This window comes from Mustela erminea, chromosome 9, assembly GCF_009829155.1.
Source record: "Mustela erminea isolate mMusErm1 chromosome 9, mMusErm1.Pri, whole genome shotgun sequence".
In the NCBI taxonomy this organism is placed as follows: domain Eukaryota; kingdom Metazoa; phylum Chordata; class Mammalia; order Carnivora; family Mustelidae; genus Mustela; species Mustela erminea.
Window position 1 is genome coordinate 16,628,797 of NC_045622.1, and position 27,465 is coordinate 16,656,261.

A 27,465-nucleotide genomic window follows, 5' to 3' on the forward strand; every position below is an offset into this window, starting at 1 on the left:
GCTCTCTGCTGTGCTGTCCACCTGGCACCACCCATCCCCCCACCTACTCACGGCTTCCCTACCATGCAATGGTGCAAACAGGCCAGTTTGTCTGAATTTGCTTCTGTACCCCTGTCTCTTCCCCATTCTGTTCCCCAGTCTCTAGGCCCCCAGTTTGGGTTTGGGTCTTGGAGGAGAGAGGACGGGAGGAGGGTGGCAGGAAGAGCACTCTGATTAAGCACTATGCCTTTGGCTGCCCTGGCATTAGACCTTGCCAGTATCTGCCACAGAGTGAACTGAATGATGACCAGAGCTGGGGGACCGGAGGTCTCAGGGCATGGGCGACAGAGAAGGTTTCCTCTGAAGAGGGCCTGGCCCTTCCCCAGCCCAGATCCGCCCGTGAAAATACAGCTGCCTTGTTGAATGGGAGCTGTGGAGGATGGCACAGGACAGGAGGGCGGGAGGGAAAAAGGCATTTGCAAGTAGGGTTGATTTGCAACAACGGGTCCAGATCAGGGTTTGGGGACAATTAGGCCCTCCCTCTCCCCTGCAAACAGAAGCTGTCCCTGGGCCTCCCGAAGAACATGAAGGCATCCCATGGCTGAGGCCTCCCATGAATGTGCACAGAGAGGGTGGTCGCTCTCCGGGGCTGGGCCGTGGGATCAGCCTGGGCTTCGGGACTGCCGGCTTCCTATCCAGAAGCAGAACAAGCCCAGGGCTCAGGGGTCACCGGTTCAGAATCCACACTCTATGCTCAGCACCCAACTCACCATAGCATAGGACCAGAAAGGGCTGTTACTTGGGAGCAGAGAACCATGGGATGAACTTCCGGAGAGCTGGTGGCGGCTCTGTTCCGGCTGTCTCCCTAGTGGTCTCTTCGGGGCCACAGTGGCAGGACTCGACAATTCCAGGGTATGTCCCACCTCTGCAGGCTGAGGCCTTTCCCTAGAGCATGTCTGTTCAACAGCTCAAGGAGAACATGTGCTCTCTCTAGTTAGAACACAGAACCCCAGGGCAGCTCCCAAGCCTGCCCAGGGAGCATTGCCTCACCCAGTCTCTGCCTCTTCCAGTGGAGATCAGAGCCACGTTCAGGAAAGTCAGCCTGAGCCCATGAGATCCAGCCCAACAGAAGAAGGCCTTGCTCACAGGCTGGTAGCCTTCAAAGGCTGCTGTGTGTGTCTCTCAGGTGCCACCTTCCCCCCTCGGGCCTGGAGGCATTGCCACTGTCAAGTATCTGTTGTCAGTGACAACGGGCGAGACATGCAGGAGGCTGGCATGCCTCTTCTCCACTTCACCACACTGTCGGCTGCTGCTTTTAGGAAGCTGTCTGCCTGAGCCCTGGTTCATGGCTCTGTAATTCACTCTTGCCCCCTTTGATTGAGCCCCAGTGTGTAGCTATTCCCATAGCTCTCGGGGGACCTTGAGGGCCCTGGAAATGGTCGGAGAGCTTGGTTCCTAGATATACAGACACAGACGCCTGTTTTATCCTGCCTGCTGCAGCCTGAAGCTTTTCACCCAGCTCCGGGGGCTTAAACTGCCCCCCTTCCTGGCCCTGCACACACACACACACACACACACACACACGCACTACCTCAGGATCCGACATTAACAAGAGGACTAAATAAAAAAAATACCACACACACACACATTATATCATATATGTATAATGCATGAACCTGGGTTAATGCACCTACCTTAGGTACAGGTTTTTCAAACAGGGTACCCTGGGGCATGAGGGCTCCTGGGAGGTACCAGGGACTTTGGAGGGGTGGTGAAAGGCTCGGTAGCCAGAGCTCTGGGCCTCAACTCCTCTTCATCCAGACCAGTTCCACTTTTATCTCTTGATCTATTGTACTTCTGGGTGAGATTTTGAGGGGGGAAAACCTATCTGGAAACCACTAATCTAAGGCAGCCGTTCCCAAGCCGGCTGATATCAGAGTCACAGAGGAGCTTTTAAAAATATGAATTCCCGGGCACCTGGGTGGCTCAGTGGGTTAAGCCGCTGCCTTCGGCTCAGGTCATGATCTCGGGGTCCCGGGATCGAGTCCCGCATCGGGCTCTAGTCCCGCATCGGGCTCTCTGCTCAGCGGGGAGCCTGCTTCCTCCTCTCTCTCTCTCTGCCTCTCTGCCTACTTGTGATCTCTGTCTGTCAAATAAATAAATAAAATCTTAAAAAAAAAAATATGAATTCCCAGGTTCGATCCTCTCAGCATCTCTAGGGCCGAGGCCAGGGAATCTATCTCTGAAGCCCAGTTCTAAGAGCCTGCGGGCTTGGAAACCACCGAGGACAAGCCAGGTCTGTAGGCCATGGGGAGAAGGAGCATATCTCTGGACACGGGCCAGCGATGACACGCTGGCATTGTACTCAGGAACAGGAGGGGCTGTGGCCATGTGGGCGAGCCGTGGCAGAACAACAAGCAGGCTAGGCCAGGGATGGAAAGGCTGGTGATGAGACTGGCACCCGGTTCCACGCCCTGCTCGGCAACACCTCCGTATGCATCCCTGTCGGCACAGCTGGGGGGTTTGTGTGGGAGTGGGTCGAGGAGGGAAGGCATGCATCTGGGGGGCATGAAGAAAGGGCATCAGAGAGGGACAGTGGGAGGGAGAGGCAGGGGGCTTAGAGAAGCCTTTCCTGACCCTGTGTGCCCATCACACTCACCTTCGGAGCCTTAGAAATGCACGGAAGCAAATCAAATCCTCTGGGAGTGGCATCTTATCAGTGGTGTTTCTTTGAAAGCTCCCAGGTGAGTCTGACACAGAATCAGGGCTGAGACCCACAGCCCAGGGGACCATCTAGGCCAGGGTTTCTCAGCACGGACCCGGGGCATCACGGTGAGCCAAGAAGCTGCCGATTCTTAGTCGGCACCAGACTCCCTGAATCTGAAGCTTCAGGCGCTGAGCCCAACAGTCTGTGTTTGAACAAACCTTCTTGGTGATTCTGATGAAGGTGAACATTTGCGAAGCACTGTTCTGGCTGAGGGTTTAAACACTGGCTCTGTGGGGTCCTCCGGTCCCTCTGTGACCACTTAAGGGGGCTGAGGGTGGCCCCCTTAAGAACACAGCACTTCCCAGGTGTCCCCTCCCGTCCCCTGCCACATGCGGCTTCTAGTCAAGGAGGCTGCACATTAATCTGTTTTGTGTTTGGAGTTCCACATCATGACTTGTTTTGAAAAAATTAAAAAAAAATTTTTTTTAATTGAAGAAAAGCGGTACAAACTCTGCCAGTGTAGTCTAAGCCCCTTGGTTTTGGTTGGGAGGATCCTGGTCCAGCAAAGGGAAGTGGCTTGGTCAAAGCCACAGGCCTGGGACTGAGTACAGAGGTGAGGACAGAAGGGAGAGCCCCCCTCTACCCCCGCCACTGCTCTTTCCAGTGTGTTCTTCACCCCCACCCTCCCTGGCACTGGTCTGTGTTCCTTTTCTCCCACAGGTTGACCCCCTATGAGTGGTACAGCCCCCACCCGTGTGCCCAGGGCCGATGCAACCTCCTGGTGAACCAGTACTCCCTCGGCAACAGCCTCTGGTTTCCCGTCGGGGGCTTCATGCAGCAGGGCTCCACCATCGCCCCTCGAGCCTTATCCACCCGCTGCGTCAGTGGCGTCTGGTAAGATCCGGGGCAGAGGAGGGGCCAGGCCCAGTGGGGTAGGGACCCCTGGGGGGTCCTCGGGTGAGCCCTGCCCTGGCTGCAGGTAGCCAGGAAGCTCACAGAGAGCTCTGCCTTCCAAAACAGACTAGCAGGGACCTGGGCTGCATTCCACCAGCTCCAGAAGGCTTGGGAGCACTGGCTTGAGAGCACTGGCTTGGGCACACTTTGTACCATCTTTTCCTGTTCCCCTTTCCCTCTGCCTTGGAGGTCTGGAGACAGAGGGCAGGGAGTCAGGGCGGGAGAGGGGATGCAGAAAACTGCCTTGTAGGCACACAGCCGAAGGGATTATAAATTCCTGACCTGAAAATGACCTGAGGTTGAGTGGTTCGGCCTGCCAAGGCATATGCAGATTTATGCAAATCGGGGTGTGCGGCGGGAAATGCCTGCTGGAAGAATGGAAACCCGGCTGTCACACATCTGGCCCCTCTGCCGGCTTTCTCCACCTTCCTCCCTCTGGGTCTGGCGCCGGGACCTTGCCAGACCTGCCCACCTCGGCAGGTGTGGGCAGAGGCAAACTCTTAGTGGCTCGGAGTTGGACAGGCTCTCCGGGGGCAGTCCCCACGCGCAGGTAGCCAGCCTGGCCTGCAGCTCCCTTCTCCTCCTGGCTCACCCAGGGCAAAGAGAAGACGGTTGAACGATTTGGTGTGTGGGAAAGCAGTCTGAAAACTTGAAAGTGCTACATAAATATGTGAACTAATCATTGCTGTTAGACCCTTATGGGGAGAAATGAAACACACACACACATATATGTGTTGTATGTACACAACAGACAAGAGGCCAGCTGGCAGAATCCCAGTTCCCCAGCCTTGCTTAAAATCCCACTTTGCGTTTGGCTCTCATAGCCTAAAGGACTTACAGCCTCGGGGCTCTCCGCTCCTTCGCAGCCTGTGTAAGCCAATGGAGAAGGGAAAAGTGGTGTTTCCACCTTGAGCACCAGTGTCTGGACAGTTACCAGAGGGACACTGGACTGGGACTGATGGGGAGGTAAAAACACAACTGGGACAGTGACCCCCACCCAGCTGGGGGTTTTGTTTTCACTGATAAATGATAAATACAGTAGGATTTAAGACATCTGGGCAATTACCAGGTAATGCCCAGAAACCACCATGTAGATCAAAGGAAAGAACTGGGTTTTAATGTTCCCCGGGAAAAGGGGCGGTCTTGGGAGGGAAAAATCGCAGAGTTCCATCAAAATCCTGGAAGTCAGGCAGAAGCCATACAGACAAGCAGAAGTCGGCCGCAGACTCTGATCTCTTTCTACTTGGAGCTGTTCCTTCCAGGGGGTGTATTCCTGTGTACTTCTCCGAGGGCTCCATCGCCGGCTGCACACCACCCCCCCCCCACCCCCGTCAGCTCCCCAAGCCCCAGGCATTCCCTCCTCCAGAGAATGTCTGCCTGAGCGCCTGGGAGGGCCACCTGTCTCACAGGCTAGCCCGGCCCACTGGCTCAGCAGTACTTTAAATAGCTGTCGGGGGCTGGGAGGCTCCCTTGTGTCTGGGGGAGGGGGGGCCTTGACTTGTTAGGGAGATCCTCTGCCCCTCGGAGCTCTCCGTTATCAAATCAAGGCCTCCGTTTGATCAGCTCCCTGAAGGAGTGGGAGAGCCAGAGAGAGGGCCATTGCGGCCTGCCTTAGATTCGCCACCCTGAGCAAGGGACGAGAATGCCACATTGCTAACAAGAATGTCAACTTGACAACTGCTAATGACCCTTTCACATGGGAGCAGGGCTCCACTGACCCCTCTGGAGAGAGCATATGAGAGAGTGTGTGATTCCCTTTCTCAGCAGAGATGAGAGGCTTGCCCCAAGCTGCTTGGCTCTCTGACCCATTCCTTTGTGACCAGCCGTATAAAGTACCTCGAGGCCAGCCACGGTGGGAGAGAGGCCAGAGTGTAGCCAGGGGGCTGAGGGAAACTGCCCAGCCAACTCTGAGGTCAAGTCCACACCCGGGGCTCATGAACCCATGGTGCTACCCCGGGTAGCTAAGCCCCTTCAGAATTCTGGCCTCCATGTGGGGATGGCTCACCCCACCTCCCTGGCCTCCGCTGGGGGATGGTCAGAAGAAAGAACTTGCAGCAGAGTGTGAGAATGGAAGCAGGAGCAGGGAAAGCAGGTCTTAAGGACGGAAGGACACCTGGCCCTACTTACAGGTCACACGTAGGGAAGGTGGCCAGATGCTTTTCTTCCCATAGTCAGTGGGAAGGTCTGTCTCTACAGTTCTATCTCCCATTCCTCTGGTCCTTTACAGAGGATTAGTCACCAGCGACATCTTATCCCATTTGATCTCACAATTCTCCGAAGACAGGCAGAACAGGCATTACTATCCCCGAGCAGACGAACCTGGAGGATGTAGGTGGCTTTCCCCCCAAGGTCTCACAGGTGGAGTGGAACAGGCCAGAACTGAAACCAGGTCACCTCCCCAGGGGTCTGGCATATAGAGGCACTCACTGAGTTGGTAGATGACCTTGTCACCTCCCACCTGGGAGGCAGCCTACAGGAGTCCTTGGACACAGTGGTAAAGGAGACAGTGGGACTTCCCACTCTGAAAAACCCCCTGGAATCTGTCGGCCTCTGGCTCCTTTGGCAAATGCTATGCTTTAGTCGACAATGTCTTCATAATGAGGAAAGCCTCATTAATTCAGACTCCGCGGATTCAGAACCTGTGATTATCCAACCTCAATTATGCCTGGATATGTCTTTGAACCCCTATAAACAAATGGATTGGGATGCAGAGCCACACTGCTGACCAGATGGTAGAAGGCTTATTTAACCTACTTAAGTGAACAAACTAGTTGTAATGGCATTAAGCATGTACACTGCTTGAGTTGCAAAATTATTCTCATTTTAAATGAGTTCGTTTTACCCAATAAAATACCCCTCTATTTTGAAATAGCGCATTACAAGAGTAGTTTCTTTTTTCTTCTTTTAGATTTTATCTATTTATTTGAGGGAGTGAGAACGAGAGAGAGAGAGAGAGAGAGAGAGAGAGAGAGCATGCGCAGGAGGCGGGGGGGCGGGGCAGAGGGATAAGTAGACCCACCCTCCCTGAGCAGGAAGCGAACCTGATCCCAGGACCCTGAGATCATGACCTGAGTCAAAGGCAGATGCTAAACTGACTGAGGCATCCAGGCACCCGCAAGAGTAGCTTCTAATTCTAACTTCTCAGCAGTCACAGGTGCTTATCACCAGTTAATATTTAAGAGTTTCTTGCTGGTAGAACTCATTTTAAAATACGGATTTAGGGGCGCCTGGGTGGCTCAGTTGTTAAGCGTCTGCCTGCGGCACAGGTCGCAATCCCAGGGTCAAGATCAAGTCCCGAGTCCAGCTCCTTACTCAGCGGAAACCCTGCTTCTCCCTCTTCCGCTCCCCCTGCTTGTTGTGTTCCCTCTCTTGCTGTGTCTCTATCTGTCAAATAAATAAATAAAATCCTTAAAAATAAAATATGAATTTATCCATGTGTTACTTGGCAAGTTCCTTTGCTTCTCTGAGCCTCCATTTCCTCATCAGCAAAATCCGGGTAAGACTTACCTCCCTTAGTTGTAGGGAGTGGCAGGTGCTCAGCCCATGGCGATGCACATCAGATTGTAGGCTGCATCATGAGAAGACAGGGGCAGCCCCCCAGCCCTGGCTCTAAACAGAGCCCCCAGAACTGGCACCCTCCGCTCATTCACTAGCTCATTTCTCATGGTCTCCAAGATGGTCTCATGTGCATGGACATACCTCTTTTGAATAGCAACCCAATAATCATCTCCTTTAAGAAATGAGGGGGAAAAAATTAATGGTCTTCTTTCAAGAAAGGCTCACAAACTCTGTTCATTTCTGTTGACATCATACGTCCTGCCTCTGTTTTCTTCCCCCACGGAGCTGGGAGCTCCTTCTGAAGAGGGACTCCTGGTCTCTTCTGTGTTGCTGCAGGACTGGGGGTGGGGACTAAGACTCCTGGGGGTGCCTGGGTAAGGATGATTTCCTGGTCTTTTCTCACATAGGTGGGCATTCACGCTGATCATCATCTCATCCTACACGGCCAACCTAGCGGCCTTCCTGACCGTGCAGCGCATGGATGTGCCCATTGAGTCAGTGGATGACCTGGCTGACCAGACCGCCATTGAGTATGGCACAATTCACGGAGGCTCCAGCATGACCTTCTTCCAAGTAAACCCATTGGGTGGCTCACCGACATGGGGAACTGGGCAGAATAGAGTTGAGATATTTGTCCTCTAAAGATAAGAACATCAATCTTCATCACATTATCTCTAACATCTAGTTTGGAGGTTCACTTGCGGCTCATCTATGTCCTGCTCTATAAAGTACCCTTGGAGTTAATAGGTGTCCAACCATCCAACTACCCAAGATGTCCATTTTCTCATGAAACAAGTCCAAGGCCTTGGACTTCAGTTTTCTGTTTTCCAAACAAGCCTCAGTGCCTATCGGCACCACAACAACTGAAGACATCATGCAAACACTGGTGTGGATAGACACACACACCCAGCTAAATTCTCCCAGTCTTCTTATTTGTAAAAATAGAGGCCAGCATTGGATCTGGGATTGATACGTTGGTTTAGGGTCAACAGAAAGTGGGTGACACTCCTCCTTCAGACAGTGTCTCTTAGAAGTCCCAATGACCCTGAGTTCACTGCCTCCTGCCTGAAGGATGGCGAAGGACACAACCAGAATTTCCATTCTTCATTCGGTCCAAACCCGGAGGTTGGCAGCGAAAGTCTTCTCTAGGGTAGATGGGGCAAAACTGATTATCAAACCGCTAGGCAGAGTTTGCAGTGTCTTAGGACCCTGTTCTTTCCTTGCCTTCCTGTGAGAGGTTTCAAAGTCACAGCCCCCTCTCTTGCCATAACAAGTGGGTCATTGTGAGATGGAAGGGAAAATGTTATATGGACAATAATGAGGGGACTGAGTAAGAAAAGGGCCAGGATTTTAAGGTCCACTTTGATTCCCTCCCTTTTAAAACCAACATTTCCTGTCTCTTGTTCTAATCTTGCTTTCTTGTGTTCTTTTCCCAGAATTCCCGCTATCAGACCTACCAACGCATGTGGAATTACATGTATTCTAAGCAGCCAAGTGTGTTTGTGAAGAGCACTGAGGAGGGAATCGCCAGGGTGTTGAATTCCAACTACGCCTTCCTTCTGGAATCCACCATGAATGAGTACTACCGGCAGCGAAACTGCAACCTCACTCAGATTGGGGGCCTGCTGGACACCAAGGGCTATGGGATTGGCATGCCAGTCGGTATGCAGGAGAGGAACAGCCTCTTTGGGTAGCTCCATCCAGGCAGGGTCAGAGTAGCTAGGACCACCGAATGCAGCACTGAATTCGACAGCCCTGTTCTAGAACCAGTTAACAGTGACTTTAGGTGGGCATTCTTCAGGTTAAAAAAAAGCAAAAAACCCCCCAAAAAACAAGCAAACCCACATACTTCCATCAGAGTTCTCAATCTTTAATTATGGCAGGTCAAATTGATTAGTTATTGTGCTCGCTTCAAAAAAAGCAAAAAACCCCCCAAAAAACAAGCAAACCCACATACTTCCATCAGAGTTCTCAATCTTTAATTATGGCAGGTCAAATTGATTAGTTATTAATTGATTAATTACTCAAGGACATGTTGATGTCCTTGGTGGATGCTTCAGGGCTTTTGTTTTCCCCTCTTCTGCTTCCTGTCCTTTGGCCCTTGCTCCGTTGATGGACCACTAGCAGTGGGAAGGGGAAGGTAGAGATGGTCAAACTTAATTAATTTTGCTATTAGTGTCCCTGGGGAAAGGCTTATTACAAAAGGAGAAAGACATGATGAGGTGAGGTGGTTTTCAGATCATCTGTGGGACGCATCTACTCCCAATCAGTATAAGTCATTGAAAATGAACAGGAGAACTCAGTATTCAGCTGACTGTGGCCTTCCAGGCTGTTGTAAGATGGTAGGGATGTTTGACTTCCAGAGAGGTCTCCCAGCTATGCTTTCTAAAGGATATTCATGCTTTGGGCCTTCTCCTGCTGATAGTGCCTTCATCAGAAGGTGAGGGGGAGCCCTTTGAACTGCTTTTTAGGTTGGAGAGGGAATCTGAAAATGTTCCCCTGGTGCTTGGAGCATGTACCCTTCCCTCACCCATCATGGAGAGCCACACTGTATGGCACTGTCCTTGCCCAACATTGTTCTTCTACAAGGCTGTCCTGTACAAGGCAGCAGGGGGAGAGGCAGCTACTGAGGCCATCAGACCATGTGGGGAAAGCAATATATAGCACATACATCTTTGCTGTCATCTAACACACTCCTTTTTTTGATCATTACTTAACTTAGAATTCTTTTGGATTCACTATATCCATGGAGTGTGAAAAGCATGGGTTTGGGGACAGGCAGACCTGGGAATGCTCCTGGTTCTGGACTGTGGAACCTCAGATTGTTTAAGCTCTCTGAGTCTGTTAACCCATCTGTAAAATTGGGTTTCTAATGCCTACCTTATAGAGTAATTGAGGGGTAAACCTAATAATCAGGTCAGGTGCCTTAAACCACAGCGTCTCCCACTTATGCTGTTTGGGGGGGAACATGAGTGCCCTCCCCATCTTTTCCCTAACCCCCTATGTTATTTGGTAAAAGCAGGTGACTTCTTAAAGATCGATGGGAAACAAAGCCAATGAGTGTAGGCAAGGATACAGTTCATTCTTGAGCTCAATGAATTCTGACACTAGCTCTTCTGTAAACCCAGAGGCCTCACTCCGGGCACTTGTAAGACCACATATGCCCTTCTTACCATCATATTTCATTGATATTTATTAATGTGCAGATTATGGCCCTCTTTGAGAGATTTATTGGCTTCCATTTTGTTTCAAGATGGTGGCGTGAACCACAAAACACACTTTAACATGCACCTTGATCAGGATCTAGCTGTTTAAGATAAATTTCTTTAAATTTCAGTTAAATTACTGAAATCTCAAATGCTTTAGAAGTGTTCATGGACCAAACCTGTTGAGAGTTGACACAAAGCAGGCCAACTTTAGAAATTTTTATCAATAATGAAAGAAAAAGAGAAGGAAATACATTTCTTCTTCTGTATCTGGCATGATGCTATTTTCACATGTCAGCCTACCTGCGAGGTAGATGTGGTCCTTCTCACCCTAGAGGAGAGGACTGAGATTCAGGACAACAACGTACTTGTCCAAGGTCACAAAGCAGGTGGAGGAGCTGGGTTTGAGCCTAGACTGCCTATCTCCAGGTTCAGTGCTTTGCTTTCTAGATCATGTTGCCAGAGGATCCCACCCACTCAACAAGATAGGATAGGTGAGCTGTGGACTTGTCCAGGTTCTCAGATCAGGTTGGGAAGAGCATCATACAATCCAGTGATGAGAGAGAATTTACATCCAGCCGAGGTTACATCCAGGAAAGGCAGCGTGTGTGTCGTTTTTAAGTGGGTGGAGGGAGGGGTAAGGACATAACCAGAGAATAAGCTATGTGCTTAGACCCAAGAAAATTAAGAAAAACAGCACACGGAATGAGAGGGAAAATTAGTAAAGTGGTTTAGGAGCAAAGCAGGCAAACATGGAATAAACAGAATAATCCTTTCATGGAGCCCCTGGGGTGCTGTTGAGGTTGGGTTGAAAAATGCCTTGAAAACAGGTTGAAATGCCTGGCTGGGCCGGACAGTTGTCTGTAAACCTGGAATGTTCATCAGTCTCATGACGTAGCCCCATCTGGCAGTTCAAGTAGCTGACCGCTGCAGGTGTGTAATAAGTACCTACGGCACACAAGGCGTTCTTGATGTTGGCCCACGTCGCATAGACACGTTCTGTGCCGCAAGCTTGTGGATTTGCCTGCCCAGGTGTAGTTGTATCTCCAGGAGGGAAGCTTTCCTCTGTGGGTCATGGCTGTCAGAGTCCTGAGATCTGGCAGCTGATCTAGTCCCTGGTCTGTCAAAGTGCAGTCTGTGGCCGAGCAGCAAGGCATCCCCTTTGGAGCTTGTTAGAAATGCACAACCTAAGGGTACCTGGGTGGCTCAGTGGGTGAAGCATCTGCCTTCAGCTCAGGTCATGATCCCAAAGTCCAGGGATCGAGTCCTGCATTGGGCTCCCTGCTCAGCAGGAAGCCTCCTTCTCCCTCTGCCCCTCACCCCACTTGTGCTCTCTCTCTCACTCTTTCTTTCAAATAAATAAAATCTTAAGGAAAATAAAAGGTCCATGGAACCCACGGATTCAGAGTCTGCAGGTCAACCAGATCCCCAGGCCATGCGTATTAAAATTGAAGAGCACAAATCTATTTGTTCCAAGCTTTGGCCTGAATCCTTCACTGTAGCCTTTTCCCCTGAGGCATCTGTCCACATCAGGCCTTCACAGAGCTTGAGCAGGAAAACTGAGCAGTTTAGCTGGTCTCCAGCCTCTTGGCAGCTTTTCCTTTAAGATCTCCAGCCTCAGCCCGTACTGAGGCATTGAGCTTCCCATGGTTTCATTTAAGCCTGTTTTTGTGATTAAACCTAAATTCCAGAACCAAAGCTCCTTGACCATATTCCATTAGAAAAATTAAAAAAGAATTGCAGCGAACAGAAGCCTTCTGTCTGAGGAGGGAAGGAGGAGTGGTATACACAGGGTGATGGACGGGGACAGGGGATTGTCGGACACTCAGCAGGCCGGGGGGAAGGTTGGGCTGCCCGTGACTGGCTTCTGCACACAGATGGGGGAGAGGTGGCTTCTGTCACTCTCTCGGGTGGCTCTTCTCCCCCTGGGGGCTGCCCTGGGTAAACAGGTGTCAGGTGTGATGTAGCAAGAGTTACAGGTGCCTGGGAAATTTATTTAGATCAAGCAGAAGACAGACAGCTGACCGAGGGAGAGGTCTGTGTCACACACGTTTTTCCACCCTGGCCTCTTGGAGGCAGATGGGAAGCCTCATGACCAGCTTCCCTAGTGTCCCTAGGCAGGTCATTAAACCCGAGTAGAAAGTGGTGGGGAAGCGGGGCTCCATGGGAACCCCAGAAGCCGTCACTTGACCCTCACTAGGCTCTCAACCATGGGCTGAACATGACATCAGCATAGAGAGAAGGAAAGTAGAAAGGCCCAGAACCCCTCCTCTTTGTGGAGGGTCCTCAGAACCAGCCAGGGGGAGAGCCGTGCTCCTGTGGGGACCCCTGCCATGTCTGTCCCTCTCCTCCTGGGGTTAAGTGACCAGAGTGCCCAGGAGGTGTACTGAGGGAAAGGAGCAGAGTGATGCCTCACAGCACACTTACACCCCGTGTTCTGGGCTCTCCCGTGACCCCACAGGTTCGGTTTTCCGGGATGAGTTTGACCTGGCCATTCTCCAGCTGCAGGAAAACAACCGCCTAGAAATTCTGAAGCGCAAATGGTGGGAAGGCGGCAAGTGCCCCAAGGAGGAAGATCACAGAGCCAAAGGTAAGCGGGTTCAGGAGCGTCCCCTCCTGCTCTGGGGGACAACAGCTTGTTCTGGTGTTGAGAGTCCAGGTGATGGTCGCTGGAACACACGGAGAGCAAGCCTTTGAAGAAGTTAGGGCTGGGCGGGGCTGGGCTGAGGGCTGGAGCCTCTGAGAAGGCTCCCCCAGAGAGGCCAACCCTCCCCTCACCCGTCTCCCCCATCCCCTGAGTTCTGCTTTGGTTTTCTTGTCAGGCCTCATCACGCCCTGATACTATACGTTCAATTCATGCGTTTGTCTACTTTCCATTTCTTCCACTGGAATATGTGTCATGCGGACAGGACTTGTCTTCCTCACAGGGCTGTCCACAGGGCCTGGCACGTGGATGTTTTATTGAATGAATGAATGAGTGAGTGAATGAATGAAGTCTAGATCACACTGGATAGAAAGCAGTCACCGGCTGATATGTGTGGTGAGGGAGTGTTCAGGGTCCCTGAGCACCCGGGGTTTTTTGTAGGGGGTTCGCCCAGGATAGTCCCGGGCTATATCTGTTGTCGATCGTTTAATGCCTCTTAGTTATTTTTAGAAACCCCTTTATGTCTCGTAATGTCCTGGCTTGGACAATAAATCATATGATCGCCCTAGTCATCTAAGGCAGCCTTGCTAAAATATGTAACAAATTTACTTATACATGCTGTCCCCTAGGAAGGCGGCTGAGGAGGGAAATGAGTAATACTGTATGCTTCCCTCTCTGCCCAGCGTGAATGATTATCCGTGATGAGACCGTGAACGAGTGACTTTGTGTTTCCAAGTGTGTCTGCGTGGGAATCCGTCCTGCAAGACTAGGTCTTGGGAATATGGCCTTCTGGGTAGTTTAGTGGCCTTTTCTAAGTTAGAGGAAATGCTGCTCCTTCCCTCATAGGAAGCCACGGAAGCCACATAAACCTTGGCTTTCCGGTCCCCAACGATCAAGTGTGGAGGAGAGTAACTCTGTTCAGAAAAAAGAAAGGAAGGAAGGAGAGAGAGAGAAAGAATAGGAAGGAAAGGAAGAAAGAAGGAAATGAATGAATGAATGAATGAATGAATGTGGGTATCAGAAAACTTCTGTGGATTTGAGGGCGCCTGGGTGGCTCAGTGGGTTAAGCCGCTGCCTTCGGCTCAGGTCATGATCTCAGGTCCTGAGATCGAGTCCCGCATCGGGCTCTCTGCTCAGCAGGGAGCCTGCCTCCTCCTCTCTCTCTCTCTCTCTGCCTGCCTCTCTGCCTACTTGTGATCTCTCTCTGTCAAATAAATAAATAAAATCTTTAAAAAAAAAAAAAAAAAAAAAAAAAAAAAAGAAAACTTCTGTGGATTTGATAGAATGAAGTAGATGTTGAAGATGTTTAGGACCTGAGTGGTAGGGAGGGTCGGAGGAGGGGTTGCCAGCAATGGGCCCCTTGAGGAAGATGCAGTAGGAATCCGTGCTGTGGGCAGGGGCTCCATGGGCGCAGCCGGAGCCAAGCAAGGTTCCCGCGGGGAGAGCGGAGCTGTATGGAGGGTTTGTCCCGGGAAGGTGTGGGTAGCGAAATGCTCCTGCATCACCCCCTCCCCACAAAAAGACACGTGGATTGAAAACAGTCTAAATCTGACTAGGCCTGGAACAGTCAAAATAAAATGAGCTTATTGATAAGGTAACATAGGTCAATGTTGTTCTGTGATAAGAGTGACCTTCAGACCGGTGGGGAAGAGCAGCCGTCTTGCCAAGCGAGGGAGGGAACTGGTGGTGGCTTTTGATCTGGAATAATCTAAAGTAGAAACAGGGAGGTGAATCTGGGCCCCAGAGCAGAGGGGCCTTGAGTCCATCCCCTGACCGATGACTGAAATAGGAGAGATGTCCAGGTAGCTCTCTTTGTAGAAGCCCCTGGTCTGCTCTACCCCCACTCCCCCAGCGGGCTGGGTGCCTTCTGTGGCTTGGACAGAGAACTCAACGTTCTACATTGCAGCTCCTGGTCTCTGCTTGGCAGATGGCCCCTTAGCCATGGACCCAGTCTTGTTTGTTTCTGTGTCCCTAGCCTCCCCGACAGAGCCTGGCACATACGAGGGACCCAGTAAATATTTGTGGGATCTGTGACTAAAGCTGCTGGCTGGTAGTTGTCAAAAGCTACTAATGGCAGTGTCCTCCTGGGTCACATTAGCAAAGTGACCGATGAAACTGATTCAGTGACCTTCCTGCACAACCTTCACCCCAGAGCTATCCACGTAGTCAGGTCGTTCCTGCCTCTGAGCAGCTGACCCAGAGGATGCGGTGATGCAGAGACACTGTGGATGAGGGAGGCTGGAACACCATGGGGCGGGGGGGGTGGGCAGGAGTCAGGGCTCAGAGCAGTGTAGGGACCCCAACAGACTCCTGCAGTGTCGTCCACCCCCACCCCAGCTGGCAGCTAGCTCTGCCAGCTCCAGATCTCCCTCCCTCCTGTTTCCCACTGTCTGTCGGCTTCCCCGGCTTTCCCTGCCTTTGTCAACCCGATCCCCCATTTGATCTCTAGGAGCACATTTCCCCTCGAGGCTCACTGCTGAATTGCTCCCATGTCTCCAGTTTCCCCCTTTCATCCCTGACCCCGAAACCTGGCCACAGGTCCTTCCCTTTTGTGCATGTATGTCTTTGCCGGTGTTTATTTAGGCATCCCGCCGATCCCAGAGAGAAACAGTAAAATTGGCAAATACGATGATTTGGGTGCTTTATCGTGGTCACTCACGGGCCCCTGTCTGGATCATCTCTCCCACTCAAGGTGTCACTGAAGTCCAGTGGGCTTCCCCCAACCCCCCTCCCACCCTCCAAGAAGGGAGCTCATTGACTTTTACTGTCCTGCCTACCTGTTTGTTCTACCATCAGCTACGAGGATAGTTCTCTTCCCTCGGGCAGTTTCTAGAGGGTTCAGGATCATGAGCCTTGGTTCAGATGGATCCCACTCCACAAACAGCCTTGTTACAGACACTAAAGAAACATCTTTGAGCCTCAGTTTCCTTCTCTAGGAAATAGAGATGACGATGAATAATCATGTCACCTCCCAGGGCTATTGTGAAGATCGAATGACATAAATCATGTTGAATAGACCCTCTGCAAAAGTGACTGGCACGAAGGAAGTGAGAACTAATTTTATTCCCAAATCTAGTCCTCGAGGAACAATTAAGGCACCGTGAGAGTTCTGAACAGTGTCCACGGCCACAAGCATGCCCACTCATCATGTGCTCCTTAAGGCTAGATAGCTCTTCTAAAACCCACACTTACGACATCTCTTTTGCATCTGTTGACATTTGTCCCCCACAGACTATAAAAAACTCAGATGCAGGGGCTGTGTCATATTTATTTTTGTATCTTGGTGACCAGCATTATCACATGACATCCATGTTTTGATGAAAGGATGAACCGTGAATGAATGAATGAATGAATGAATGAAGTGGGCAATCATCTCAAGGACCTCCAGACTGGTACTACTTCCTATGCCTGTTGCCTCCCAAACAGGAACCCTGACCCCTCCGCTGGTGGCGTAGAAATGTTAGCATACCCCCACTGCATCCAATGTGCTTTGTAAATCAGTGCATATCAGACGCTGTGCTAGGCTCTGAGATTATGGAAGAGACGAAGACATGGCCCCATCCTCAAGAGGTTTAGAACCTAGAGAGGCACAAATCATCACTATAATGCTTGCACTGTAGGAATGCTTTATGAGACCCATAAAGAAAGTGTTTATGAAGCCCAGGGGAGGAAGTGATTAATTCTGAGCAGTGGTCAGGGAAGACTTTAGGGCATTTGGCCTGAGCCTTGAAGCATGTATCAGGAGTCACTGCTTTAGGAATGTTGTAGAGCGTAGCTATTGCGTTCAGAAACTGGTTTGAATAAGTAGGACAAGGTTGGAGTTCAGAGAGCATTGAAAACTTGTAGGAAGCATTTGGACTGCAAACCAGCATATCCCAAGCTTTTCGTTGGTAGGAATTAATAGCAGCAGACACCAAGCCTATACTCTTGGGGGCCTGGAGACATCCACTAAAACAGCCCACTGTGCTTAGAATGTCCTTGGTCTCCTGTTTTATTCAAAAAACACATGAATTTTGCAACTTACAATGTAACATAGGCTTGTTTATTTAAAATGGTTTTTCCACCTCAACTCTAAGTAAAATTAGTGTCCCAGAAGATGCTTCATAAATATCCAAGGGCATTGCCAGTGCCTTGGCACCCTGGGCTGAGTTTGAGAGTGTTGGCTCCAGACTTCAGAGATGCTGGGCTAAGACGGGACATGATGAAAGCAGGTTCTGGGATGGAATTCTGAGCTGTCACTGGCATTCATGGTCTCAGGGGACAGTCCTTGCCTCGGGAGGAACAAAGAATCAAATTATTGACTTTAAGTTCCAACAGTTCTTACAACTCAGCAGAGACAGTGTTCTTAGAAGTCAAGGTTTTTGATTTGCTGGAAAAATATTTTGCAATATGGAAGGCTAATACCTAAAGGAAGCTTGGCATGAAGCTGGCACTAGAAATTAGAGAGTAGAAAAATAATACAAGACCCAGGCCACATCTGCAAACCAGATTAAAAATAATAATAATAATAATAACAACAACAACACCCTGGCCAGGATAGGGAGCTTCTGAGCAGGAAAAGGATATATTAGAATGTGGAGGGTCCTTAAGAAGGAGCTCTTTACCTTGCTGGGACACAAGACAGGAGCAGATAGAACTCCTAGATTAGTTGGGGATTCTAAGAGGTAAAGAGATTTTTTTGTTTGCTTCTGGAGTTTGGAAAGCCCCAGAAATATGTGTCATACTACAGTGAAGAGAGGGCATGAGAGATGAGACAGGGAGGGAGCAACCAGTGACAGGCTTGCATTTTCCTAGTCCCACAGATATTGGAAATCTAAGTGGAACCCAGCATTAAGACCAGACACCTAACCCATTCCCATGACACATCATCTCCTTCCTATCCTCAGACCCGGACTACATCCAGGGGTGAAGTGAGAACAGAGGAAATACTGCATTTGGCTTAATTTAAAGCCAAAGTGACTGAAGTCTCAAAGTTTTTGGCGATCGGTGGAAATGGGAGCTAGGGGTAGATATCAGGTAATTTATAAAAAACTTAAGTTAGAGTTTCTGCCAAGTGGAAAACCCTGGGGTTTGGAAATCCTTCCCCAGTCCACAGAGGCTGACGCTAGAGCTCAGGAGGGAAGGAGAGGGGAGGCACACAGGCAGATCGGGCTTCCGGGGAAGTTGGAGAGGTCATAACAGGAGGCTCCACTCTGCCCTGGGGACGAAATGTTCCCTGGCACAGAGAAGAGAACGGAGCAGATGAAAAGGGGAGAATAAAGAGTGAGGTCGCCCTGCCTGGGTCCCAGATGTTTCAGGGGATGCTAGGGTTCTCTTAACTAGGCTGTGTCCACTCTCTCCAGCCGCCCTTTGGAAGGAAAGGATGGGCTGTATTAATACATCCAAAGCGCCCCGTCTGGGAGATGCTGTGCAAGTCGCCATAAGAGCCAGGGCTCGGCTCCCGTCCCCAGCCACGGCAGCTGGTGCCAGTTTAAGGCAGTGGCCCCATTTCTGCCGTGGCCGAAGCCCAAACAAACACGACTCAGAAAGCTGAAAGGGCTTCCTCGCCCAGCAAAAGTCCGCATGAATCCCTCTCCAAGCCAAGCGAGAAGCACTAGCCTGGAACGAAGGCACCATCGCCTGGTCTCTCTCTGGCAAATTAGCCATCAGACTTCACGGAATGTAACTTCCTGCTCCAGGGAGCCCCTCCTGGGGCAAAAGAACAGGACCAGCGTGACCCGAAAGATCTCTTCCTTTACGTCTTTAAATGGTTGCCAGGAATGGAGCCACAGGAACTTTTTTTTTTCCTTGCATCTCAAACCCAACAAAGGGCAGTCATATTAAGTTGCTTTCCAGAGCGGCTCCTGGGTGATCTTTCTTTCCCTGATGTGAGTCCGTTGGCTTTCCCGTGAGCCTAAAGGAAGGAGGAGACTATGCAGCCGGCAGAGAGGGATGGAGATGAAGGGATGATGTGAGGAGGGTCATTTTGTCAGAGGCTTCTGAAACGGACAGTGGCTGTAGGCACTTTGCTTTCAAGTACAGCTGGTCCCTGACTTAACGACGGTTTGACTTCCGGTTGTTCCATTTCATGATGGCGCGCAAGCAAGACTCATTTAGTATACCGCGTACTTGGAACCTGGGGTCTGGATCTCTTCCCAGGCTAGTGGTGTGTGGGACGATCTTCTCCCATGATGCTGGGCAGCAGCAGAGCGCCCAGTCACCCTGAGATCACCAGAGTCAAGGCTGATACACCAACAGCCCTTCTCTCTCCACACAGCCATACCAGGGTTCACTTACAGGATAGTGTTCAGTCAATTACATGAGATGTTCCTACACTTGGTTACAAACGAGGATTTGTTCAAGATGATTTTGCCCAACCGTAGGCTAATGTCAGTGTCCTGAGCACATCTCAGGAGGGCGAGGCTAAGCCATCATGTTTAGTGTGTTAGGTGTAGTAAACTCATTTTCCACTTAGGATATTTTCAACTGACAATGGGTTTATTGGGACATAATCCCATCGTAAGTCGAGGAACATCTGCAGTGTGTACCAGACAGTGGGCAGTAGCTAACATAATTCTTCTCCACTTCGTTATCCTATTAAAATGCGAGAAATTTCAAAGAGAAGGATCTGGTGCTACCCTCCTTCTAATCCAGTATTACAGCTCAAACATCATTGCCAAGTTCCAGAGAAGAACCCTAACACTGGGATGATGCCGTCAAGCATGATGAGTCTTTTTGTCAGGCCTCCCTTGGCTTTGGTGAGAACCACACTACCCCTTCCCCATACCTTCCCCAGTTTCCTTCCCTGCCTGGAGCTCAGTGACCATCTATCGTCATCTGCTGAAAAATGAAATGGTAGAGTGTATGGAAGCCTTGTTCCAAGCTCTTTCATTTTCTTCTGCACTTTCTTTTCAAAAACACTTGTTTTATTTATTCTCTCACTCAGCCCCTATAAAAAGAAATCTCCGTTAGCCACTCACAAATGCCGGCACCCTGATTCAAGGGGATTGGGTTACCGAAGGCTTTGCAGAACAATGGTTGGACAAAAAGGTAGCCGGTAAATTCCAAGGAAATTAAATACCTTTATCTTGAAAAACACAAGCTCACAATTGGGCTTCAAAGGAACATAAATACACCACCAGGCTGTGAAAATCAGGGTCCCCTTTCAAGGATGGAAAAGGGGCCAGTGGTATTGACTCACAGAATCCTTAGAGAGCAGGAAGTTTGCTGTCTGGCCCAGGGGGATGTGAGACATCTTAGTGAGAGTGGGGGTGAGGGATGGGTGGGGAGTGGACTCTGGGGTTGTTTTCCTCTCTCTCTCTTCTCAGGGGGCCCAGTCTGATGATCCCGGTTCTCTGGTTTCTCTGGAGAGAGCCAAGACTGGAAACCCGAATATGGGAGTTTAGATAGTGTCTCAGAGAGATGCTTGCCGAGGAAGCTTCTCCCTAATCAAATCAGATTGACTGTTGAGAGATGGAGAAATTCCCAGGGGATGCCAGTTAACAGGATCAGGAACAGAGGCAAATGGTGGCCCAGTGTGTTTGCCGTCAAAGGAGGTGAGCAACCGTAGAGCCTACAGCTCAACTTTGTGCAGCTGCGGAGTCAAGGTGGAGTCAGTGAAGCATTGATTCAAGCGTTTGATGTAATGTTGTCAAGGGGAGAAGGAATTTTCTAAGTGGAACTCACCGCCCATACATACAACCATACATCACCCCTGTCCAAAAAGAGTGACCCTCTTTTCCGGTCACTCTGGGTAGGAGGAGAGGTCCCAGGAATGAATTCGGTCGTCAGAGCGTGGGGGTGAGCTCTGTAATCTCATCCCTGTCGCAGAAGGAAGGCTAGTTCCGGGGAGAAGCCGTGTGGGGCAGGGATAGGAACACAGGCTCTGGCTTCAGTTGGGATCTGGCCCTTGCTGCTGGCCGTGGGACCAGGGGCACGTTACCCGACTCCACTACGTTGATTTCCTTGTCAGAAAAATGGAGGCAAACATGGTAGCAGTTTCACAGGGATTCAATGAAAATGTTTAGCCTAGTAACTTTGCTGCCAGGAAGCAGTCATAAAGGTCAGCTTCATTTTTATAGAGAACATGAGCGGGGGCAGTGAAATGTATCTAGATATCACGTCTCAGCTGTAAAAACTTGGGCCACTTAACTTTCTTGAATTCCTGTTTCTTTCACTGTAAAATGCCGACAGTGGGCCTTTTTTTTTTTTTTTTACAGTGTTTTTAATGATAATTGAACAAGATAGCAAATGTTTTTAAAAATGAGGCGCTTGAGCTCATATTTTGATAAATTGTAAAGTGCCTCTCCCAAGCTTGTGTTTTGATAAATTGCAAAAATTATCAGATGCCTCTTCCATTCCTCTTCGACGTCGTGTCCGTTCGCCTGCTGTCACTCTCTTCCGTCACTGTCTGGAGACTCTGCTAGTCTAGTCAGGGAATGTCACGGGAAGAGTGAATGGCACGCTTTGCTGTTTCTGTCCTCGGCTGTGCACACCTGATGGGTCCCTTTGTATTTTCTCACAAGGTCGTAGAGGTCAGCTCACACGTGGTCTTGTGAAGTTGCTATTTACAGTAAATAAGTCTCGGAAGATGGGACCATTTAATATATTTGCGTGGAGGTAGGTGAATATGACTTTTGAGATAGAAAGTGCCCGAAAGTCATTTTGGTCGAAGAATTCAGGTGTCTATCAAGAGTTTTCAGTGTGGGTCGCTGCACAGAACTTCAGCACACTGCCTGGTGCTCAGCTCATGGAAGCTTCTCGAGAAAGATTTATTGATCCACATCCAAGAACAAATACATGGGATCGTAGTGCCGGTCTCTCTGCTCTCTGTACCCACCTCTGTGGTTCTTGCGGCCTCTGCCTCTTTGCCTCCCAGGCTAGACCTACCCCTTGTTCAAAAGGAGCATCAATGCTTCTCAGTTGCCAATTTCCACAGTGCCACCGGGAGATATGCAAGGGGAGTACAGCACGTGACTCCAAAAAGTGATCACTTTCAGGTCAGAACTGAAGGCAGAGCAGTTGGGTGGAGATTCACATCTGCTCCGAGGTCCTCTCTTCCAGGTTGCCATTCCCCTGTGTAGTTCTAGAGACAAGGAAAGTTGTTGGTTTGCATTTGTCAACTGTAATTTGTATTTGCGGCCAAGCTAGGAGTGACACCAGGGTTAGTGTTTAATCAAGAGTTTTCAGGGGGAGCTCGGTTCTGTTCCAGTTGATACGGTCTTATTGCCGGGGCATAGCTGAGGCTCTGAGACTCAGGTGTCAAGAGAGACTATCAGTCTGAAAGCCATCTGTCTAGGTGGCTTCTGTGGTGTACAGCTAAGAAGGGAAAGGGGCTGTGATTAGCCGACTCCCCCCTTGCAGGGGCTGAGGCGGCTGTGAGTGCATGGAGGGCCTGTGATCAGACTGGAGGGTGTCCGTGCTCGAGGAGAGGCTGTGTGCGGCAAAGGCATTCGACTTTAGGAGAGTGACTGATGGCAGCGTTAAGTAGAACTGCTGGGCTCTGCTAGCACTCGCTGCCTGCTCCCACTCCATCTGTTTCTCAACTCTGACTATGCCAGCAATCTATTCCTGCCTCCACTTTCCAATAAGTTCCTAAAGGCACCGAAGGCTTACAAGCTCACTCCTGGGCGGGGAGGCCGCCCAGCCAGGATTCAGCACACTGGAGCGAACAGCCATGATTAACATGCTGGACCTGAAACTTGAGAAGCTGGGAAAGCAAGACCTGGGGGTGTTTCAGTGACGAATGCTTTCTCCCCACATCCTGTTAAAACCTCAGCTACTCTGAGAAGCTTTCCCGGATCTGATCAAACTTATCCCAGCTCCAATCACCTGTCTGTGTATAACCCTCCCTCATGCCCTTGCACCTGCTGGGGACCCAGTACCCTGGGTCCACGTTGTGGATTAGCCCATGTCAGAGTTCAGTTCTGCCTTGGCCAGCCACTCCGCACAGTCTGGGCCATCTGCTTCTGTGACCGGGCTATGAGCCCCCGACAAGGGCTGTCACACTTTACTATTATTTCAAACAGAATTTAATTAGGAATGAATATATTTCACAGTATGGATCCGAAGCTTTTGATGATGCAGAATTCTACGTAGGAGATGTCTTTATCCTCTTACTTTCTGTTCATTCTTTGCACAAACATTTATCGGGCTCCGATTACGGGCCAGGCACCGTGATTGCGAGGTTACAGAGCTGAGCGAGACCTGGATATATCCCTCCAGGAACTCATAATATAGTGAGAAATCCAGAGATAGCAGATCAAACTAGGGCATTATTTGATGCAATGTTAGAATGAGTCACAGTGCATGATCAGTGAAATACCAAAGCCGTATATCTAACAGAGCTAGGTAAGATCAGGGAAGGCAGCCTGGAGGAAGTGACCACTCCGCAAAGCCTTAAAGGAAAGGTGAAGTTTAGCGCAGTGTGTGTCTGGGGGTTTCAGGTAGGCTCCAGGCAGAGGAGGGTACAGAAAGAAGACAGGGGCAACAATGCTATGTGCTGGGAAATATGAACAGTAACTAGAGATTTCTCGCAGTTAGATTTTGCATTTTGGGAAGATCACTCAAGCAAACTTAGTGGAGGGTAGAGTTGAGCGATACAGCTGCAAGCAGGAGGTCATTTCCAAGACTGCTGAGTAGTCCAACCAGGCGACAGTGGGAGCCTGAACATGAACGAGGAAAGCAGTAGCAGGGAATGAGAGAAGGGTGAGAAAAGTAACAAGTGTTTAGGAGGCAAAATCAGCAGGACTTGGTACTAGCCAGTGCAGGAGGGGGAGGCAGGAGACCAAACGCAGGGAAACGAGGAGAGAAGGTGCCTTAGAGCCAGCAAAAGGCATGGAGAAGTTTGCAAGAGGACAATGTCTTTATAAAAAGTCAAGAAGGAGATGTGATTGGCAATGCCAAGTGCTCTAAGAGGTCACTTAAGATCACGACTGGAAAATTTCCAAAAGGTTAGAAACGTGATGTTCGTTGGTGACCTTGGTGTGGGTGGTTTCAGTGGTGCAAGACAGAATTGCGAGATGAGTGATGAGTGAGTGGGAAAAACAAAAGTCGATTCAGATAGAACCATTTTCTTCTTCAGCTTCCCTGGGCCTAAAAGGTTTTCAAGCATCCAAAATTATGTTTGAGGCCTGAAAAAATGTATTAGCTTCAAGATGCAAAAAAGAAACTGCAAAATTAAATTAAGACACGTTTAATTAAATATCTCCAAAATGTAACATTGTTTCGACCTCATTAATTTTTAAATTTAATATTCATAAAAACTTCATTACATTTAGAAACAATTTTGGGGGTTAGATTTTTCTCATTTTGCAAACATTCCCTTGTATGCACAATGATTGCTGAGAAATCACAGCCAATTATACATTAAATGTTGCCTGCTATTCAGTCACATCACAAGCAAAATTTTAAAAATGCATTTAATGTTAAGATATGGGTGCATTTTCTTCTACTTGCTGTTATGTGAGAGGGGGGCCTCCAAATGTATGCTTTTTTAAGGGCTTTAAAATGTCTTAAAATAGTTCTGATATAGACAACTGTTTCAAAAATCTTGGCCAGGGAAGGAAGGAGAGAGAAGGGGTGTTCACTAGACAGAGCTGGAAGGGGAAGGAGGTTTTCTTATTTTCTCTCTGAGAAGAGCGGCACGTGAGTATGTGTCTACGCGTAGGGAGAGTCAGGGGCAAGAAGAGAGTCAAAGGGTCCGGGTGATGCTGAGACAGGCAGGGAGCCCAGTTGGCAGAATTGGCCCCGCTGAGAGGGCTTTCCCCTCTGCAGAAATAAGAGGGGAGGTTGAGGCCTTTCAGGGGGATCCTAGTCTGTTTTTTTTTCTGTTTCAAGTGCAACTATCTGAAAGTGACCAGAGAGTCTTACAGGACCTTCGCAGTCACTTGGGGGGTCTGTTTACTTGAACAGGTGGGCATACCTCATCTAGGTTATGGGGCACCACTTCTCCTTCACTGAGGCCCTCCATCCAGCCTTCTCCACAGCTGAAGTATCACCCATGGAGTTCACCCATGATGCTCAGATGTACTTCCCTCCACCCATGCACCTGCTCCTGGAGCGGACACCAGAGCATCCCAGCATCTGTGCCCTTTTCTTTCTCAAGGGTCCTTTCTGTTCGCCCCACTCACGTGGGTCCTGATGTTCCCATGGTCAAAAAACTTTCTGCTCAAATGATCCCAGGTTAGAGGGGCAGGTGTTAAAATGAACCCTAACCTCCTTCCTCCCAGAAAGTAGAAATCTTCTCCAAACCCTATATGCCTTCCCTTAGAATTGAGTTTTTAAATATCCCTTTGTCTGGGGTTATTCAAAAGAGAGGATCCATAGCAGATGATTAGTGTAGGCGCCCCTCCCTCCTCCCCCCCACCCCCACCCCCATCCCTACATGGGCTGGGCCATTGTCGCAACAAAACAAAAAAGCAACAGACCTCCACTCTGAGGCTTTGTGAGAGGAAACCCGAGGCATCTTGAAATGGCTCCTGGCTACGTAGAGCTATTTTTCCAGCTCTCCAAGATGCAGAACTCATATAAGCTCATTTATAGTGGTGTATGAGGCTGGCTTTCCCTAACGCTGACGTAGCTCCGTGTCCCACCCCTGATTACACAGACACTGAAATGCGCGAGCATTCCAGACTAGCACAGGGCATAGGCTACCCTCCTGGCAATTTCCTGGATCAAAGGTGCTTTCGGATCTACGACGGTGGCCCCTGTTGAATCAGGGTCTCATGGGCTTATGACACGCTTCTGAAGTTTGGGTTTCTCTGATGCCAAGTAAAGCATCCGGTGACACAGCTAAACTCAATGTTTGACACTGTGGAAATGAAACAAGCGTAAAACCCTACAAATATTTACTGAGTATAGGCTATCTGCCAGGGATCGTGCTTGGTGGGGAGAATACCACTGGAAACTATGCCTGACCTCAAGGAACTTTGTGATGTATTTGCTCTGAAAAATACTAATCTCCAAAAGAATTTTAGGTCTGGCTAGAAAAGAGTCACCTGTGAAATGTATTTTCAAATGCAGATTCCTGGGCCCCACTCCAGAGATATGGATTCAAGAGCTCTGGTGGTGTAAGGACGAAGAGTCTGTATTTTGAACACGCTTCCCACGTGGTTCTGATGGCCACCACTGGTCCAGAGGGATAAAAACGTTCTGTCTCAATACGTGTCTTCGTAACCTGTTGACCCAGATACAGAACTGGAATTTTTTTTTCTATCCATAGATTGGTTGAAAAACTGCTTTATATCCAACAAAACTGGTATTGTAAAGATGGACTAAAACTTTTATGAACCACCTAGAATTTATAGGTATTTTGGTATCATGTCTCTGCAGGATAAATCAAGTTTTCCCTGACACTTTTTTAAAAAATTTATTTATTTATTTATTTTAGAGAGATTGAGAGAGAGAAAGAGAGTGGGCAGTGGGGGGCAGAGAGAATCCCCAGCAGTCTCCCCACTGAGCACAGAGTTAACATGGGGCTCGATCTAACGACCCTGAGATCACGACCTGAGCCAAAACCAAGAGTTGGACGCTTAACCGACTGAGCCACCCAGATACCCCTGACCCTTTTCTTAAAATCACCCTCACCTCCCACCCCCAGAAGGCCTTTTGGAGGCTTCTCACCAGACTCCTCCTTTTCCAACTCGACTCTCCCTCCCCTCTTCTACTCCAGCTATGCCACACCTTTTTTTTTTTTTTTTTCCCCTCAAAAGAATAATTATATCTCCTGCAAGGAAGATGTGTGAAAAGCATCTACAAGACTCAGGTTCTGGTTGGTTAAACGACTTCCAGCATTTTGGTAGAATGAGTATGACTTATAGCGCTCTTATGTTATTTTGTGTTTGTTCTCACTCTCTTGCAGGACTGGGGATGGAGAATATTGGTGGAATCTTTGTGGTTCTTGTCTGTGGCTTAATCGTGGCCATTTTTATGGCTATGTTGGAGTTTTTATGGACTCTCCGACACTCGGAAGCTACTGAGGTAAACCTTCGAATGGGTACGACCTGTGGTATTGGCCGATCGGCTCACACACCTACGAAAGTCATTTCAGACAAAACCTGTGAGATCCCGGAAGAGTGGGGAGCACACACGGGACAGCGAGGCAGAAAGAGTCCCAGTCCCACGGGCAAGTGGTCTGTGTTGATGCTTCATCTCTTATAATCATACCACCGCAGAAAGTACACTTAACTCCTGAGCTTCAGACTCTTTTCCAGAACAGCCCAGGTGGTAAATACATAATGTGTGTTTTACTCACAACGAAGTCTTCTACAACTGTAATATAAGGTGTAGTGTGAGCAAAGAGGAAAAGCCCAAAGTACCAGGCTACCAGTGGAAGGGACGACTTTGTTTCTTCTGTCTTTGGTATGTTTCGCCTTACTGGTAAAGATGTTTAGAGATATCCCAATTCACATAAGGCCAAGAAGTACATCTTCCTTCTC

The 27,465-nt window shown here is 49.4% G+C and overlaps 1 protein-coding gene across 2 annotated transcripts in view; it reads left to right on the plus strand.

The window, feature by feature from the left end:
* The window catches only part of GRIK4 (glutamate ionotropic receptor kainate type subunit 4), a 415,182-nt gene that overhangs the window by 381,549 nt on the left and 6,168 nt on the right, over window positions 1–27,465 (plus strand). For both annotated transcript variants that reach the window (XM_032359115.1, XM_032359116.1), the window contains 5 exons: window positions 3,407–3,580; window positions 7,606–7,771; window positions 8,635–8,860; window positions 12,866–12,994; window positions 26,889–27,007. In XM_032359115.1, coding sequence (XP_032215006.1) covers window positions 3,407–3,580; window positions 7,606–7,771; window positions 8,635–8,860; window positions 12,866–12,994; window positions 26,889–27,007 — 814 coding nt within the window. The remainder of the gene's footprint in view (window positions 1–3,406; window positions 3,581–7,605; window positions 7,772–8,634; window positions 8,861–12,865; window positions 12,995–26,888; window positions 27,008–27,465) is intronic.